The sequence below is a fragment of the Diadema setosum genome, chromosome 16 (genome assembly GCF_964275005.1).
Source record: "Diadema setosum chromosome 16, eeDiaSeto1, whole genome shotgun sequence".
Lineage (NCBI taxonomy): Eukaryota > Metazoa > Echinodermata > Echinoidea > Diadematoida > Diadematidae > Diadema > Diadema setosum.
The window spans coordinates 25850195-25869176 of NC_092700.1; the positions used below are offsets into that span (position 1 = coordinate 25850195).

The following is an 18982-nucleotide window of genomic DNA, read 5'->3' on the forward strand; positions in this document are numbered from 1 at the left end:
TATGAAATGATCCCTGTAACATGGTCTTTACGTGTGCAAAATATGGGAAAGATAGGACATGTATTCACCAAGATACAGGATGAAACATCTATGACCTTTGACCCTAATTTACATACCCAAGATGGCGTCTGATCAAGTCGTTATTTTATGAAATAATGTTCGTGACATGAACTAAATATGTGCAAAATATGGTGGTGATAGGGTATGTTTTTCTTGAGTTATTGCACATAACATTGCAAAAAGAAAGAAATATTTCAATACATCGAAGATAAACTTTAATTTCAAGTAAGTTTTTTGACGTGATCCCGACATCGTATGAAAAAACGAAGGGCACACTACCGATAGCCCAAAGTCTCAGCTACAGCATATTAAAATCTGGGAAAAATTCACTGAAGCATAAGTGAGCTAGTGCTCGAAAAAGATAGTAATGTCAATTTTCACTTCCAGAAAAACTGCTCTCCCATAGAGATAACACGTAAACTGGTCAAATTTTACAAGGATACTTTTAATCCATTTTTACGAGGTGATGACGTCATCCAATCAAAAGTTTGTAATAATAAATATGAAAGAACATTAAATAAGCTACAACATACTGAAAGTTAGGTGAAAATCGGCAAAGGATAAGTGAGATACGCTCGAGTGAACTTGAATTTTGATGACGTCATTTTGAAAATTTACTTTTTTTACTTTTTTAAGAAATTTGATATCTTTTAATCATTTTTCAGTATCGCCAACCCATGAAATGATATGTACAACTCATCAGCTTTCAAAATATGTAAAGAAAATGGGGGGTCACCGTCCATCCTGACGAGTAAAATCGGATTTAAATTTGGCGGTTTTTTGGCATTGTTGCACTGTATATCGCCATTGACGCGCGCGCGGAATTTCAACTTTGACGGGCCCGTATGACGTCATATTGAGTCGGATCGACTTGAAACTTGGTAGAAACATTCTTTGACATTTCAGACATCCGATACGTGTGAAAAAACGGGAAATTTCTATTGCATATGAGCTGTGCGTGCGTATATGCGCGCGCGCGTACGCGTCCGTCAATTTTTTCTGAAATACTCCAAATGACCTGAAACGTGTGCAAAACAATTTTGAGCTCGATTGGAGCATGTTAAAATTTGAACGCGCGCATACGCCCTCGTTTACTACGAACGTGACTAAATTTTATGAAATATATCAATAGAGCTTGACTTGAACTATATGATATGTAAATTTCATTGAGAAAATCCATTCCATTAATGAGATACGAATGTGAACGTGTTTTCAGATAATGACGTCATAGTGACGTCATGGTTGACTGATTACAGTGATACATTAGATCTGTCGTCCTTATGACGTGATACATATATGGTATCAGTTTAGAAGTGATAGGTGAATGACTTTTTGAGTTAACCTCTGCACAACATTTGAGGAGAAAGAAATAAAGAAGAAGAAGAAAGAATCCGTACAGATACAATAGGTGATCAGAGAGGATACTCGGATCACCTAATAAATAAAAGTTGAAATCCTGAAGCCCCATCTCAACCGAAACTATAATATAGTGCCTCTTTAAAGCATGGTGTGCAATATTGCACTTTACCAACTAGGCCAGTTTGTTTGGAATGTAATACTTCAACAAGATTGAATTGTGTATACTGTACTTAGTACATTACACAGAGCACATGAATCATTGTACTGTAAGCAAACACAGACACACTCAGAGGCAGGTATCTCAATGTTAGCAATCAGTTTTATTTCATATTTGAAAGTAACAGAAGAAGATACAGACAAACAAGAAATATTTTTTTTCTGTCTTTCACATATTTTTTTTTCTTAAATCTGTAATGTATTTGATAACATATTTCCTTGATGTTACTTTCAGCAGTGTTAATACAGGGCTGCCTGCCCTAACACACGTGTATAAACAGTGCTTCAATAGAGCAGACATGTGTCATATTGTCTCCCACTCTAGATAATAATTATGTACAGTATACATAGAGCAGATATATTCCCTAGAAGAGTTGAAGTCAACTTTCTCACTGTGCTTGTACTGAAATTAAACTAAACGATACAGCAATACAGATAGCAAAACAAACTGGATATGTAGAAAGTAAAGGGTGTTAACCTGCTTCTTTTTGGTGATTAAAAACAAACAAATCATTTTTAAAAAATCCACACACACAAAATTAATATGCCATATAAATAGGACACAAAAGAATATTGGGGATTTATATGGGAATGACACATAGGCCTATTACCTACTTTTTTACAACTCACTTTTCCATCAAATCTCTATTGCAATTTATACTTATATAAGAATAAAGAAATTAACAAATTAGTGATTTTCAGTTGAATTGGGTATATTGTATCTCTGAACAGTATGGGACCATTGAGCATCACTAATTATCGTTTTAAAAATTGACAAAAATGAATAAAACAGGAATTGGGGGAAAAAAAATCAACCGAGACTTTACAAAGGCGGTACCTATTCCCAATCATGGAGAGTAAGTGGAGAGTACTTCCCGTCATACCATGTCCTGCAATACCCTAAACATCCCCAATCCCCCACCCCATTTAAAAAAAAAAAAAAAAAAAAATCATATTAAAATTGCACTTACACAGACCAGTATCTGTGGCTGTATGTCAGATTAGACACAGTGCATACACTGTGTGTTGTGAGTTGTTATTCCACTTATCCAACAATAGGGAGCTTTAGATTTTAGTCGCGCGGACGTTCAAAGAGAAAAAAACACGATCTGAGCGTGCGCAGTAGCGCGGATCAAGTTACTGCGCACGCTCAGATCATGTTTTTTTCTCTTTGAACGTCCGCGCGACTAAAATCTAAAGCTCCCTAATAATTGTCTAGCACTTCTCCCCCCCCCCCATAGGCCTATCACCACATACACAATTTATTCCATGGATTATTTCTTTTTTACTGCTTTGAGCCAGACTGTTAACATTTACCATCTCTTCTACACATTTTTGATGCCGTGTCTTGGTAGAAGGTATAAAGAGATGATAAATGTGCGATTTAAGGATTTCTTGTTTTCCCAAATTGACCATACTCTGCAGGTACAGTACAAGAAATTTCCCTGAAGATTTCAACTTGGATTTTATTAACCTGCTCTGTACGGGAACCTGGTGGCCTGTGTATTAAGTCTATGGGGATTTCAGAATTCAGGATTGAACGTGTTAACAAAATAATGTCTGTAATCTCGTGGCCAAAGACCATACAAGTCCATTATCATTATTACTATTTTAATTTACGAAGAAGCCATGCTGTCCAAAGGCAGTCAATTAAGTTATAAATCTTATTTCACAACACATATCCTATCAAATCACTTTGCACTGAACAGTTTATGTAATTTCTTCACGTTACTTGGTCCAATGTCTTCACAATAAACTATAATAATTTCAAATTCCTAGTTTTAAAAAAAAAAAAATCATGGCTGACACATATTATACACACAGAATTACAAGAAATAATTAAAATATTTGAGAAACAATACAGGTTCAAATCATTAGTCCCTTAGGTTAACATCAACCTATCCTTTGAATTCTTTTTGAGTCCTTTGACTTTGAATTCTTCTTCTCTATATTCTGGTACTCTCTTTTTATTTTTGTAAAGTTTATAATATTTGCAAATTTGATGACTTTTCAAGCAATTGAAAAGCTTGTAAAAAACAACTTTTAACAGTCATTCTCTTTTGATAGAACAGAAAACTGCCAAACTTCGTGAAACTCATTTGCTTTAAAAAAAAAAATAAAAAAAGTCATATGAGGCAAGACATACTTATAGATATGTTTCATTTATAGCTAAACATTTCATGCCAACTTAATCTGCAATGGTGAAATTGTCTTTGAACTTGGTATAGCAAACATCTATTAGCTTCACACAAGTTTCCATGTGATGCATTCACATGTATACCTCTCAAATTGCCTCATCTAAAGCAGAAGCTTTTTTGGGGGGGGGGGGGGTCACTACTTGATAAAAGAACATATTTCACAAGTTTTAAATATCCCTTTTAGCTCAGAGTATATTTACTTGATGCAGATTGACTTACTTTTTCTCTCTTTTTTTTTCCTGGTTAAATGATTATGTCTTTGCTTGAGCAAAATAAATTTGCGTCTACTCTATAAAAGTTTAATCACACATCAGCATGATGGACATTTGTGAGGTACATAGTCTCATGGCCTGTATCAACATTCAGGTGTAAAACTAAATAATCTCCTTTCATGAAAAAAAAAACTTTATCTGTTTTTTGTACGTGAATTTAAACAGCTACGATCTTGGGAGACACTGTGAAATGCATATTCATTTCACTAACAAACACCACCATGTAAATCATCTTCAGAGTGGCTCTTTATTATTATGCACAGGTTTCTCTCTTGTTTGATTTGATTTTGTTTCTGGAATGCTTATGGACACGCAGTTGCAACAATAATTCAGGAAAACCTCTTGTTGATGGGGAGGGGACAACTTAAAACCATTTCACTGGACAAGCTCAACTCTGGATAATTCTAGCAGCAATACTGTATTTCTCCTGCTAATAAAAAGCAGTATCAACCTTTAAAAAAATGGGGACGCTTTTGAAGGAGGAAAAAAAAAGGCAGAACCTTTTGAAGAAGAAACAAATAAATAGTTGTTTTTCAAGTTGAAAAATTGTCCAATCACAGGCACAGAACTTCATGCTCTCTATATTATAATAATATCTGTTGTGAGGGTGAAGAAACTGTAGATAACAACAGGTCAACTGCTTCAAGCTGATAGATCCTAGTCTATGTGAATGCACAATGAATCCTACACGATAAACTCTCTTTGATCTAGATGTAATGATTCTACTCGCCAGATACTGGCAGTATACAGTTTAAAGCTAAAAGTCTCTATTTGACTTTTGACTGTGAAAGTGTTCCACAATAGTTAAGTAGTGTCGTGTGCATCCCATATGCATTTTAACCCTAATCAGGCTGGGGGGGGGGGGGGGGGCGGAATCCGCCCCCCCCCCTCGACGTTTCGCGCAATATCTTCCCAACGCGATAAGCTCCCGCCGCGATGTTTCATGACTTTTTTCTTTCAAGTATCGCGCAACTTTTGAGACCCAAATTGTTGCGCCCGCGCGTACCGTTTTGACGCGACGCCCGTTCGAAAAAATGTGTCAACCCCAAAATTGCTCCAAAACGTGATTTTGTGTACAAATCCAATGCAAATTGTGTTTTTTCAATTAATTCACATAAAAATTCATATCTTCACTTAGAATGGCCGAAATTAATTTATTTTAGCATAATAATGCTTCGAAAAATGTCTGTGACAAATTTTGGCCAAAAAACAAACAAAAACAAAAGGTCAAAAAACAAAGAAATACATAAGAAATTCAAAAAACAATAAAATACATAAGAAATTAATTTCGATACAGATTTTTTTTTATCCTATGTCTCAGAAGAATGATACAAGAAACATTTTTAAAAAGAAATTAGCTTAATTGGAGGATTAATAAGTGATTTAGAGCCCAAAACTGATTTTATGCATAAATTACAATAATTAATTAATATAAAATATACGAAAAATTTTTCGGAGAAAGCAACCATACATTTTGATAGAATACTTCGCGGGCGTCGCATGTGCCGATTTTCGGCGCAATCGCGCATTCCATAGGCGAGATCTGAAGGGGGGGCGGAATCCGCCCCCCCCCCCCCCCCCCAGATATAGCATAGCCAAAAAAGCCCAGCCTGATTAGGGTTAACCAGACCCCCCCCCCCCCCCCCCCAGCTAAATACTGGTTAGTGGTAAGATTAGGTTTAGGGTTGAGGTTTACAGTTAGGAGTTTGGGTTAGGGTTAGGATTAGGTTCAGGATTAGGATTAGGATTAGGGCCAGGGGAAGGGTCCGGGTAATTGCCCAGGAGATAAATGCCAAGGGGTAATTGCCCTAGACCCATTTTAATGAGCATTGCTTGACTTCAACTTTGACCATTATAGGGGAGAAGGAAAAGTTGTGATTGACTGTATTTTGTCTGCCATGTTTTTTCTGTCAGTTTCAGGCCTCATTTATTGCACATCTTCGAGATGAAAGTAAAGCTGATAAAAGGAAGCAAATAGGCAAGCAAAGAAATATTGCAATTTCCTCTTAATGACTGACACACAAGCAAACGGCATGTTGATGTGGAGCAGATCACTGCAGTCTGCCAAAGGTTAAAGGGGCATTCCAGACGATTTTCATAATTTCACATCATGTAGCACATAAATTGATAGCTCCATGTATAGATTCATGGAATTTATTGTGGTCCTTGAGCAGAGAAACCAATAAACTGAAAATCTTAAACAAATTACAATGAACAGTGTTGATGACATCAGAGCCTCACATATTTCAGAAATGGAGCAGTGTACTTCCATTACAATGCCGCTTGCTCAACAAGTTCACCTATGAAGAACCTATGCATGCCTTCTTCTTTTGTTCTGCTTCCTTGAGCCCCAACTCATGCATTCTTATGGTGAGGCTGCCATGTCATTATCCTTGTTCATTGCAATTTGTTATAAATTTTGAAAACATTCTAATTCCTCCTACCAATCACTATAAATTCTGAAACTCTGTACTCAGTTAAACTGATTTATAGTTGTTCAAATGTAAAAGTCTGAAAATCATCCTGAGGTTCCTTTTAAAGAAAAAACTAGAACAAAACCAACAACATGTTTAGGGAGGTATGGCTCAAACCTAAATGACATATGTTTCCTTATCTGCAATGTGGGTCTTTTTTTTTTTCTTCTACAGTACCCCTCACCAAAAGCCAAATTTACTTTATGAATGATGTCACACTTTCATATCTCTGCCATATTAGTGAATACTCCCAATATCTTGATACGGTCAACCTCGCCTAATTCGACCTCGCATAAATCTAAAAATTGCATTATAAGCCAAAGAAAATTACAACCCATGGCGACTAAAACCATGCATTAATTCTATTGTGTAAGTCAAAATTCACACAAGTGGAAGGACTTTCAGCAGTCCCTTTGGATTCGACTTAAGCAAGGTTGATTGTATTACTTACGCTGGGTCTCTACAGCCACTTTATGGCAGTTCTTAGCAAGTTGTTCATGGAGAACAAACTTCCCAATCAAGTTACTAGCACTTATCACCCCCACCCCCACCCCACCCCCATGTGGTCCACAGTAGACATCCCTTTCTTCTACGTGTGGTATCACAACATCATTTGCACATTGGTGAGCATTTCATTTCTTCAGTTTGCCAACAAAAGCAGAGTTCTCTGATTCTTTCTTTTCTCTCTGTAATGCATCATGTAGTCATCAATGTTAAATGCCCGTTATTTTGACAGTGGCTAAAACAGGCTGGTGTGTTTTCATACTGGCTTGAGTTTCATGTGTTAGACTAAATTTTACACCACACATTACATGATATGCAGGCAACTACATTTTAATTTCATTTTTGTCCAAATTTCAATTACAGGCAAATGATGCTGATGATCGTTATTTAAACAAATATTTCAGCTCGGACAACTTTTTCAAAGACTATTTATTTCAAGCAAGTTGGTTAGAAAGGATTAAAAAAAAAAAAAAATGATCTCCAATAATAAGACTGCATGCCACAGTATCTGGATTATGCAAAATTCAACCAAAATTTAGCCTGTATTGGACTTTGTCCTAAGTTGTCACACTATGGGCTGAGTTACACCATTAAAATGTTCTGGACATGAGCTGACCAAGGGGTTGGCAGTAATCAAAATATCTGAGTCATTCAAAGTCTTCTGGCCTTTTATCACATACTATGTTGGCAGTTTTGATGGCATCCATGTAGGAAAAAAAAATTAAGGTATAGAAAATCAAAATTATGTAAATTTACTCACCCAAGCAAATATCTGTAACAAATAATGTATGCAGCCATATAGACTGGAAAAGACATTACTAAAACCACTACGCATTACGTTTTCCTCACACGTGATGGTTACTGTATAAAACAAGGAATGGTCGCGTACATTTTTATTTCGTGAATTTCGCGAGCGGCAACATTCAAGATATTAAAATGCACGCAAAAGTTCTTGCCTACTCAATGTGCATTGGATGCCAGTGGCAAGTCGCAAAACTTTCATGCTGCGAGAAAGGCTGTCGGCTCCACTTCACAAAATTTTCATACCGCGAATATATCGTGTTTTACAGTTCCATACTGACATGACCAAAAGGGCCTTTAGTTTTGGGTCCTCTACAAGCAAGTAAGTTATAAGCAGGGGAGCATGATCTCCTTTGAACCATTCAGTGAGTGGTGGCAACTTCAACTTTGGAAATACGAGAAGGAAATAAAAGAAGTCAGTTTCCATTGCTACAGTCGATAGGGGAGAAAGATTCTGATCTGAGTAACGTTGACTTCTTGTAGGGAGCAAATGACTCTAGAACAGCGCCCTCCTTGTCAATAATACTGGTGATTTTGTGCTTCCTAACTGGAAAAAAAACAGCTTGCTAAATGCACCATTGGGTGTTCATTACAACTTCTGTTGTAGCTAAGTGGTCAAAGGTGATGAAATAAAAGTTGTTTTTTTTTGTACAAGAAATGAGTTTTCATGGGACCAGCCCTAAATAATCTATATAATATATAATATATATATATTTAATATATGTATATGAATATATTACGTGAAAGCGTACAGAATCTTGCATTTGCACTCCCTACCGGCAGATGTGGTCAATGCACTACACACTTGCAACACGCAATCTAAGGGTAGTGTGTATCAAGTTATCGCAAGGAATTAGAAGATGACGTCACCAAATATATACATATACGTTTGAAGATTTTAAGACGTGTGTTTGCTGTGTGTATTGGTCCAAACATAGAGAAGCCATGGAAAAAAAGAAACAATAATAAAGATTACGATGTTCTTTATACACCGTCGTGAAAATACGCAGCACATGCAAACATTTTGTCTCCTACTCTGCACTAAAAGGGTGATAAATGCTCATCAGTCATAAGCTCCTTTCAGCTCTTTACCATCCAGTGTCTCACGGTGCATGCAGAGTGGGGTGTCTAGAAAGCTTTATGTTGGCGCAGAATGACTGGCATCTCAACCAAAGCTCATTTCAAGAGAGGGTGCAAATGTGCAACTTTGTGTGGGTAGTAAACGGCAATGAAAGAATCGGGGAGGTAACAATCATCCCCAATAAAGGGTAGCGGCATGAAAATTGATATTTACTAGAGAGAGAATACAGATTAACAGCCAAATGAAACAATACACTAAAGTCAGAATTCTCCTCTTCTCAGTGATCATCATAAAATGTTGACCTCACAAGGTTAAAGAGAAGCTACTAGTATACCAGTGTAAGAGGAGCAATGTGAATGATGCAACACACAGATATCACCCAGAGAAGTCACCTGTAGAAAAGAAAGTATTTACACAAGTCCCAACCAGATGTCTAGGTCCAACATAAATTCACACCCAAAGGCAAAAGCAAAAGCAGTAATGATATGAGGAATTCGACAGAGAGAACGCAAAATGTTTGGTGCTTTTGAACTGAAAGATGAAAGTGTCATGACAGACACCTGTCGCCATCTCAGACCATGGCTCAAGTGTATCAGCCGGCACTGACATACGAATGTAGGTATTAAGCTTCAGGCTACAACAAATATTTGACCCTATGTATAAAGCCCTGTACAAGTTGCTCTCAAACTTCTCAGTACGTTGAAAGTGACCTCGGTCACACCCGTCATGGTTGACAGAAACAAGATTTCAGCTTTGCTATTTCCTACATCCTCCATTCAATACATCACATTAACACAGCATCAAGCTCCATACATTTTGTGCCAAGACAGGATGACCGAACAGAAATTTTGGCCATGGAGCCCGCTGTAATTCCCTCCTTCTTCTAGATAGTCTGGTAAACTATTCAACTCTTGTGAAATGGCTGCCAAAGGATGTTCCACAATCATGACACTAAAATCTCCAATCCACTTGTATCTTCACCCAAACGGCAGTCTGATGTTCAAACACATATGGTGCTATTTTAAACTAAGTAAGCGAAATGCTTGGCTAGCTTCCTTTCTCATTTGACAACTGCACTTACACTTCTAAAGAGAGAGGAAAAAAACATTTTGCTAGTTTCCAATATACAGATGTTTAAAATATGATCAACTACAGATAAACTGTATCTTACCCAATACCAAGTTAAACTTTCAATATACATATAATTTCTCTCTATACCTCTATGTCATAGTATTTGTCATGTGCAATTATGTTATCAATTCACAATTTAATTATAATCATATGGCAGTATATTGCTCTTAGTAGATATACAACCTCGTAAATCAGCAACTGCAACGGTCACTATGGTGATAGAGTGTACGTCCATGCGGTGATGGGATATCTGCTCCAACGCAGACAGTATGTTTTGAGTTTATAGCCGACAAGATTACAACATCGGAAACAAGAAATGGTGACTGAACAATAGTCATGTGTGATCAATCCCAAAATGAATATATGCACACACTGAAATTAGCATGGTAATGTGTTATAATCTACCATCCCTTCTGTCGCACACATTCCCAAACCTAATCAAATTATCAACAAAAACAAGAAAAAAAGAAACATTATGAACCTAATAACAAGTTTTACAACATCTCATTCAAAGGCAACTATAAAGTGCATTTCCAGATAATACAAAAGAACAAAATACGGGAAACACAGTAGTCAGGATTCCATACAATCAACGCTAGTAATGACAAATTCATTTCTTTCTACATCTTTCTGCTGAAATATGCCAGATATTTACAAGATAAACGAAATAAATGAACCTCCGATCAGCTCAACACTGATGTTACTGCCATACAAAAACTTTTTTTTTTTTTGAACTGTCTAATTCATTCACATAAATATCACTTGTGCTACCTACACATACACAACATTCTTGTGAAATTCTTTGATATTCTCTTTGTATATTTCTGTTTCCTCAATCTCATTCTATTTCTGCAAGTAACTTTGTTCTTTATATAAAACGAATTTGCTTTTCTACTACCTATCATCAGAAAGTGTTAACATTTACACATCTCCAGAGAAATCAGAGAAACACATTGTAGCTACGATCTCATCTACTTTGCATCACTCAACACATAGCAATTCATCGTTCACCTTGGCTGCTGCTTTGATAATAATGCCATGATAATGTCATCTCTCCTAAACTGGAACGCAGGGGTCACCAACAACCGACACCAATCCCTACATAGTGGGACTGGGCCCAGGAGGGGGGTGGTGGTGACACACACATTGAACACTATTTATGATAAGGCATAAAGATGGCAGTCAAATGTATGTCATTGACTAATTCAGATAGGAGGAACAAGAACATGTAGCTGATTTGTCATCAAGTGCAATATAGTCCCTTCACAGTATTATTTAATCCACTGATCACTTCATATTACATCAAGTCTGCATCTTTTAAATACACAAACTATCACTCTTTCATATATACTTTTTTGTTTTTTGTTTATTTTTTGCTTAATATAGAAGTAGACCCTGTTAATATGCCAGATGCATTCTTATGTACAGGTTGCAGCCATGCTGTGTTCACATATGATAGTAATCTTACAAAATAACTGAGACACACACACACAAAAAAAGAATTATTTTCAAGATTTAAATATCACTGACCAAAAATCAAAGATAAGAGAAGCTAAGAAATTCACAGAAATACATTTTCAGCTACATTTTTCACTCCAGTAGCAGTACAAACACTGTATTCTTATGATGTATATCAAGGTTATACAGTGATCATACCAGGAGAATGAAGCATTCCAGATTCTGTGAGGCTAAGGGCATATCAAATTAGAGATACTGGGAGTGAATGAATGGCGCTTTAATCACAAACTACGGTTGCCACTAAGATACACCTGAACACAGTAAAATCTTTTTCTTTCATTTAGTCACTTTGGCAAAGACAAACTCAGACTGACGGACTACGCGACTCTCGCTTGGTCCACAGGGGAACTGCCAAGAGCCGACATTGCATCGTAAGGTGTGAGATATCAAGGTAGCCACAGCAACAGCGAAATGTGTAAGACTACCTAAGACTTCATTAAGAGCTATTGCAGCGGAATCAAACGACTATAAATAATTGATCCTGCCTGCCTAACTGTTTGCGCAGTTGCATGTCTAAACATACATATAAATCCTACACATACATACATACATACATACATACATACATATAAATATATATATATATATATATGTATGTACACATATATATATATATGAACTATGAACACACACGTGTCAAGTTGATTCATTTGATTATCAATAATATCATGAATATTCAAATATTCAAATGACAGCCTCAGATTATGAAGATCAGTCCACACTTTCTTGATCGCTTGCATCAGGTGTGTGAGACTTGAATACATACAACTGTACGTACATACGAGACAACAGACGAGACGGTAATGTGCTTTTGAAAAAAAGCGGAGTTTCCCCCCAATTAACTCAAGAGACCATGAAAATCAATAACATCGCACAGTATTGACCCGGCTCCCAGTTCTGTATCTCACATTTCTCTTTCTCTCTCTCTCTCTTTCTCTCGTTCTCTCTCTCTCTTTTTCTATAGTATCATCCTCCGTTGACATCAACACACTAAACAAAGACTAGACAGAAGTCTATGCATGCTTAGAAGTGATAATTCTAGCCATCTAAAGTCATATAAAGATAATTTTTTTTGTTTTGTTTTTCCCCAGTATTGCACATCATTGTATTGATTCAAACACATTTTAGTTATGTGTAAGAGCAAAAAAATGACATATCACAATTTCTTACAGTACACGCTACAACTGTGCGTTCTCTGAATAGGAACTCGGCGAAACGCAGTAATCACAATCCCGATACAGGAACTACAGCAGTATACAACACAAGTTCTACATGTCAAGATACAAAGAAAGGAAATAAAAATGCAATCATTAAAGATAGATCTTTCATAATTCTCAAAAAGTTGAAATTCATCGATGCAGGATATAACACATTTTACTCCTTTGTCTGCTACCAATTCAGCACAATCAAAAGTTGCAGATAGTAATGTTTATATATAATGGTTGATCCAATCTGTACACTCCTAAAGCAGGCAATGCCACATATATATATAAATCCGTATCACACACAAACATACATGCACACACATCACCACCATCAGTCAAATCTATACGTATATGTGTGTATGCTCTTTTTGATACTTTGATCGTGTTCAAATAAAAATGTTAGCGATCGTCCAAATGCGATCTCATCATACGACTACAAGAGCTACATGAATTTGACCCTATCGTCTCAAATTGAATCCTACACACTGGCATCATAAATGTCATCAAAAAAGTGTACAATGCATGTAGATCAATCAAGCAATCTATTTCTTTCTTTGTTTCTTGGTGTGTTGGGGGCGTTTTGGGTTTGTTTCTTTCTACTCCACTGACAGTCTTCCCACATTAAAGATTTTGAATCAGGCTTCCACAGTCGGCTTCAAGCATCAGAATCAAGACTTCTCTCGCTGTCCCTCCCTTTTGTCGGAGTCTTTCACACAAATCTTCGGCAAAATTGGCGGCAAAGACGGAGCATCTCATCTCACCCCTCCTCCACTCTCTTCCAAGTCTCCTTTCTCCTTCCTGCATCGTCATAAATAATGCAATGCATCCCTGGGTTGACAATCACTTTTTTTTTATTACTAAACTGCCAGATAATCAGCAAAGTGATGTCCTGTCCAAATCCCAGCTCTCTTACCCCCAATACGGTGAAGAAACCACGGCATGTCACAGAAAAAGCGACCCAATTGTTACATGTTTTATGCTCTGGCTGTCATTTTCTTTTTCTTTACTTTCCTTCTTTTTTTTTCTCTCCTGAACATTTGACATTTTTTAGATACAAGGTTTTCTCGCCCAAATGGCTTGTAGCCTCCAATTAATCCTTGAAAATGACAATCATAGGACAAACTCAAAGTGCAGCTGATCAAGCAGCAATTCGAGACCAGCTCACAAACCTGGTTATTCAGACCAGCATTTTTGGTAAATGTTTCCATCATATCTTTCCTCCTATCTCTCTCTTCCTTTATATTTTCTACCCGTTTTTATTTCTCCACGAGTATCTATTCATGAGGGATACCAGGAAGATAGTGTTCAAATGATTGCTATCATTATCATTACCATTATTATCATCATTATTATCTGCAAAGCAGAAAAGAAGCAGAAAGAAATGTGGTGTTCTTGGTGGACTCATTGGTAATAAATGTTCGGTCTGTCCAGAGTTAGAACCCTTACGGCAACCCAACTGGAATGCGTTTCCAGTCCAGAGATTGCCAGGAACACTTCTACTATCGAGCTTGCCAAATGGGGGTACCGCTCTCCTGCAACACAGAGATTCAGATGCTCGTCTGCCGCATTCTCCGCAGAAAGATCTCGACCCAACCAAAGTCCCCCCAATTTTGCATGGACAGATAAGGGAGTGAAACGTCCACAGAGCACACTACAATTGATGCTACTCATCATCTCCTCTCCTCTCCGCATACGCATGTTGAGGGCGCTCATCACAGATGTCATCCCATCAATGTTCTGTCCGCTGCAAACTTTACCACGTCCCCTCTCTCCCTAGAGCATCTTCCTCACAGCCTAAAAGATAACATCAATTTGACTGAACGAGTATCTCTGCCGCCTGTACTATACCTCATCAACACGCAATGACTTGTCCATTAAGCATCTGGTGAATGGTTCATACCAGAATATGTTCCAGTTTGAAGTTAAATGCAAACAGTCGGTAAAACTAGTGCTGCAACACTACCTAATCAAAAAAATATTGTTCTTATATTGGTTCTTAATATGTCTAATCTGAAGGACAATCATGCATGGCGCAATCAAAATATCCCATGCGTGATTTGCCGATGACGTCCCACACCCTCACTCCTCAAGTAGATTCAACCATCATAAGCCTCGCCTGTAGAATGTAGGCGATTCCATTTCACCCCTAGGGGGAGGGAGGGATGGACTGGGAACCAGCCACCCCCTCGACGCTAGACCTGGTTCGTCTCGTCGCTCTTCGTGGAGACCAGCCGCCCCTGGGGGTCTCGCTTCTGGCTTCCGCCCTCTTGGTTGTTCGGGAGAGCAGGCTCCGTGTTCCTCCGCTTGATCTTTGACTTGGATTTCTTCAGCATGGTGGCCTGATGGAAGAAAAGAACACTCTTTAATTCATTAACCTTTCATTCATCCAAAAGAAGTGCTTCAAGAAGAATTGACTACACTTACAGCTACTGGGTACCATTATATAGATGATGACTGGTGGGGGAGGGAACATACCGAATATTCCACCCGAAGGGTTTGAAATGCTATTGAGGGACTTATAGCCTCCCAAAAGTCGAGGGACTTAGAGCCTCCCGAAATAGCATTTCAAACCCTTCGGGTGGAACGTTTGGTACATGTTCCCGACAACAAAAGTCATCATCTGTTATATCATATGGGTTAGTCAAATACGTCAACGTCAACCACCAGCACAAAGTACTCAGTACTTGATCGCTCGCGCGGAGCCAAATTCACTGTGCGCGCGGGTCTTTCTGTCATTTGTTACGTGAAAATGTTTTCCCATGGGAGGACATTACAAAAATGTTCTCCCATGGGCGAACATAACCAATGTTCCTCCATCACGTGACTGTGTTTAGCCAATCACTAACCGGTATTTGACTAACCCATTTAATATTGCACAATAGTTTTCTTGTGACCACATCATTTCACATACATATGAGTATACAATGTGGTAGTTTCACCGAACACTTGAAAGACTATATTTCCTTTCTTCACAGGATACTTTCCTCAATACAAGAAAGCAAAGACAAAAACAATATACATGTACATGTTGTTCAAACTTGCTATGTACATCACAAAATATTGTGTGCTTGTATGCAATACATTTGTTGTCACTGTCACAGCATGTCTTATATCCCCACAGGGAAGGCACTGCAATTGATGACACACACAGCATTTGTGCCACAGCCTAAATTTCTGTAAGCTCTTTGTTTTTTTACCAAATGACAGATGGATCCACACATATTGCACACTCTGAGTGTTTCACCTCTTATAAAAACAAACTCTTCAAGAAACTTTGTGGGCATAAGTTCAGCACCCTGTATTAGCTACTCATAAATCAGGCCAGACGACAGTCTTCCACTGAAAATTGACAGACGGGGGATATACATACTAAAAAACAGATAGACAGATAGACTAGCAGACTTACAAACATACACATATACATAAACATACATACTGAAAGACAAACCAGAAGGGCACACACAAAATAAAACAAAAAACATAAAAGACAGAAAAGAATCTCACTAATAAAACAAACATACATTGTACAGACATACATATAGACACACAGACAGACAGGAAGACAACCGCTTCACTCACCTGTAGCGCTGACCGGCAGACCACCACTTGACCAGCCAGCTGCATCCAGGGTTCTCCATCTACTTGCACAGGCATGTCTGTATTCATGGAAATCCGAACCTGACCACAAGAAGAGTACAGTGACAAATAGGTCCAAGGTCATTCCTTCATATTGTGAATCAATCTTCGTCTTTTTCATGTGGTATTTTGTAATCATTTCTTCTTATCTAACATTGTGCTTTATCCGGTTCATTACTAAAAGAGTTTTTTATCGATAATGTCTTTTTTTTTTTTTTAGTTTTTTTGCAAACCTGCAAGTCCTGAGATTAAAGTAAATAGGAATGAACGGGACACAATATTGTAAAAATTCAAATTTTCACCTATTTCCCATACTCCAGTATTACGTGTTCACAGAAACTGAAAAGCATGGTTAAACAAAGCTTTTTCATTCTTGAATGATTGAAAAAACAACAACAAAAACCAGGAGTATGCCTCAGCAGAAAAAGTTGGAACATACATATTTGCACACCAATTACACACGCAAAGCACACATATGCCATTTCGCAGATTCTACACAAAACACACTTCTGCTAATGAAACATGGTTTAAACCTTTGAATCCATATCTTCCAGAAAACAATATTTGTCCACCATTTGTTACTGAGCAAAGCAGGTACATTTCCCTCTCACACACACATTCCGAGGCATAAAGGCATTTGATTTCTGACAGCAAAAAAAAAAACTTCTGCCAGTGCAGCCAGGATAAATCCCTTTTGTCTCTGAATTCATACCTGCGCTCCTTGTGCCAGCCGCACCCCTGACCTGAGACCGCTCTGGATCTGCCCCAGGTGGACCACGCCCGTCAATCCCACCACCTCCAGCATCCCGTCGTCATGACGACACTTGGAAAAGGAGTTGTCCTGGCCATCCACGCCCCAGGCATCAGCCCCTGACCCCCAGCTAGGATGACATAACAGTGAGAGATAGAGACATTAAACACATAGATAAATAGATAGATGGATAGATAGATGGATGGATAGATAGATAGATAGATAGAGTGCCTCCAACAGAGAAAATGTATCACCTTGGAACAACAGACATAACATTATGAACACAAATGGTACTTATGCAGTGAAGATCATATGTCACTCTAAAATATAGAATGGTCAATTGTTCTATAACTCAAGCATGATATTCTACAGATGTATAATCTACAATACTGTTTGTTCTGAACTCACTTCTTAAAAGAACAAAATGATAATAAAAGCATTAGTAAATGTCATTCTAGGGTGCTGTTCAAGACTTCCTCATTTTTAAGAGTTCTTCCTCAATATCATGAGCTAATGGTTTCATAACACTTATTCTGCTTTGTGAACCTTCATCTGTGTCCCAACTGACCTTGAGATGTTGAGAACAAGCACGCCCTCAAGAGTTGGCAGTGGGACAGGTTTGCCGTCGACCTCGATCTTGATCTCCCGGTTGAGCTCCTTGCACGACGTCCGACGCCCGAGTTTCTGCATGCCCAGTCTGAAGTAGACACTCTTGTTGTGCAACCTGGGAAAGGTCGGATAAATCTTGTCATGAGCACACAAGAACTATAAGACAATGGACACACAAACACACAAACTAATGATGAAATGCCTTCCCACACAGGTAGTGACAAAGAGGAATCACTTTCCAAGCACACTTCAATTTAAAATGCGCTTTTCCACTTCATCCCACTGTCCATTACATAAGCCCAGATGTAGCGCCATTGATGACCGTTGTTCTCTTATAAAAAGAGTTACCATACTCATGTGACATAATGCCTCCCTACGATTATAGTGGCAAGGAATCTCACCTTCAAAGCACACTTTAATGTGAAATGTGCATTTCCACTTCATCCTACTGCCATTATGCTAGTCTATTGTCTGTAGCACCATTGATAATTTATATGGAGTACTTAACAATCCAGATATATGCTTCTCATCAGAGCATCGAAGTGCCTCTTCATGGCATCTGACATCATAACAATAAATAGGCTTCTCAGATATTTCTGGAATATGGATATTGAAGCTACTTGTCTCCATTTTACTAGGGTAGTATTGTGAATATCAGAAGAAATGATAGTAAATCTTCTATCATCAATGATCAAATTTCATCTCTACTGGGTACCCTGTGGGAATCACAGGAACACTCATGATGTAATCAAGGACCAACGAATTCACCTTGTAAGAAGCAGTTACTACTTTGCTATAAGTGAGTTCGTTATAACAAGATTTCCCTTGACACACCTACTTTAATTATGACAATAAAATTTCTGTTCAGTTTGATATACTTGCAAGCTCGTCATACAAAAGTTTTCTTTCTGTGCACATCACCTCCAGTCCTTGCAATATAAGTCCTACCTCCCTTTTCCTCCCCCTTCCTCCCCCCCCCCCCCCCCCACCACACCCCATGCCCCCTTTTCCCTGATCCATCGTCCTAATACTGTATACGCCATATAATTCGTAAGTCTGAATTTTCGCAAATCGGGAATTCCCGACGATTTCGCAAGTGGTTAAATTCGCGATCGCTGGAGTCCCGTACCGAATGGAGAAGTGTACACGCGTACGTCACATATAACA

The 18982-nt window shown here is 38.1% G+C and overlaps 1 protein-coding gene across 1 annotated transcript in view; it reads right to left on the reverse strand.

Annotated features, from left to right (window-relative positions):
* Nucleotides 1-12573: 12573 nt before the first annotated feature.
* Nucleotides 12574-18982, reverse strand: part of LOC140239433 (diacylglycerol kinase theta-like) — a 120529-nt gene continuing 114120 nt past the window's right edge. Inside the window, exons 22-25 of the mRNA XM_072319272.1 lie at nucleotides 17775-17930; nucleotides 17168-17336; nucleotides 16399-16497; nucleotides 12574-15158 (exon numbers count right to left, since the gene is read on the reverse strand). Coding sequence (XP_072175373.1) covers nucleotides 15012-15158; nucleotides 16399-16497; nucleotides 17168-17336; nucleotides 17775-17930 — 571 coding nt within the window. The 3' untranslated portion in view covers nucleotides 12574-15011. The remainder of the gene's footprint in view (nucleotides 15159-16398; nucleotides 16498-17167; nucleotides 17337-17774; nucleotides 17931-18982) is intronic.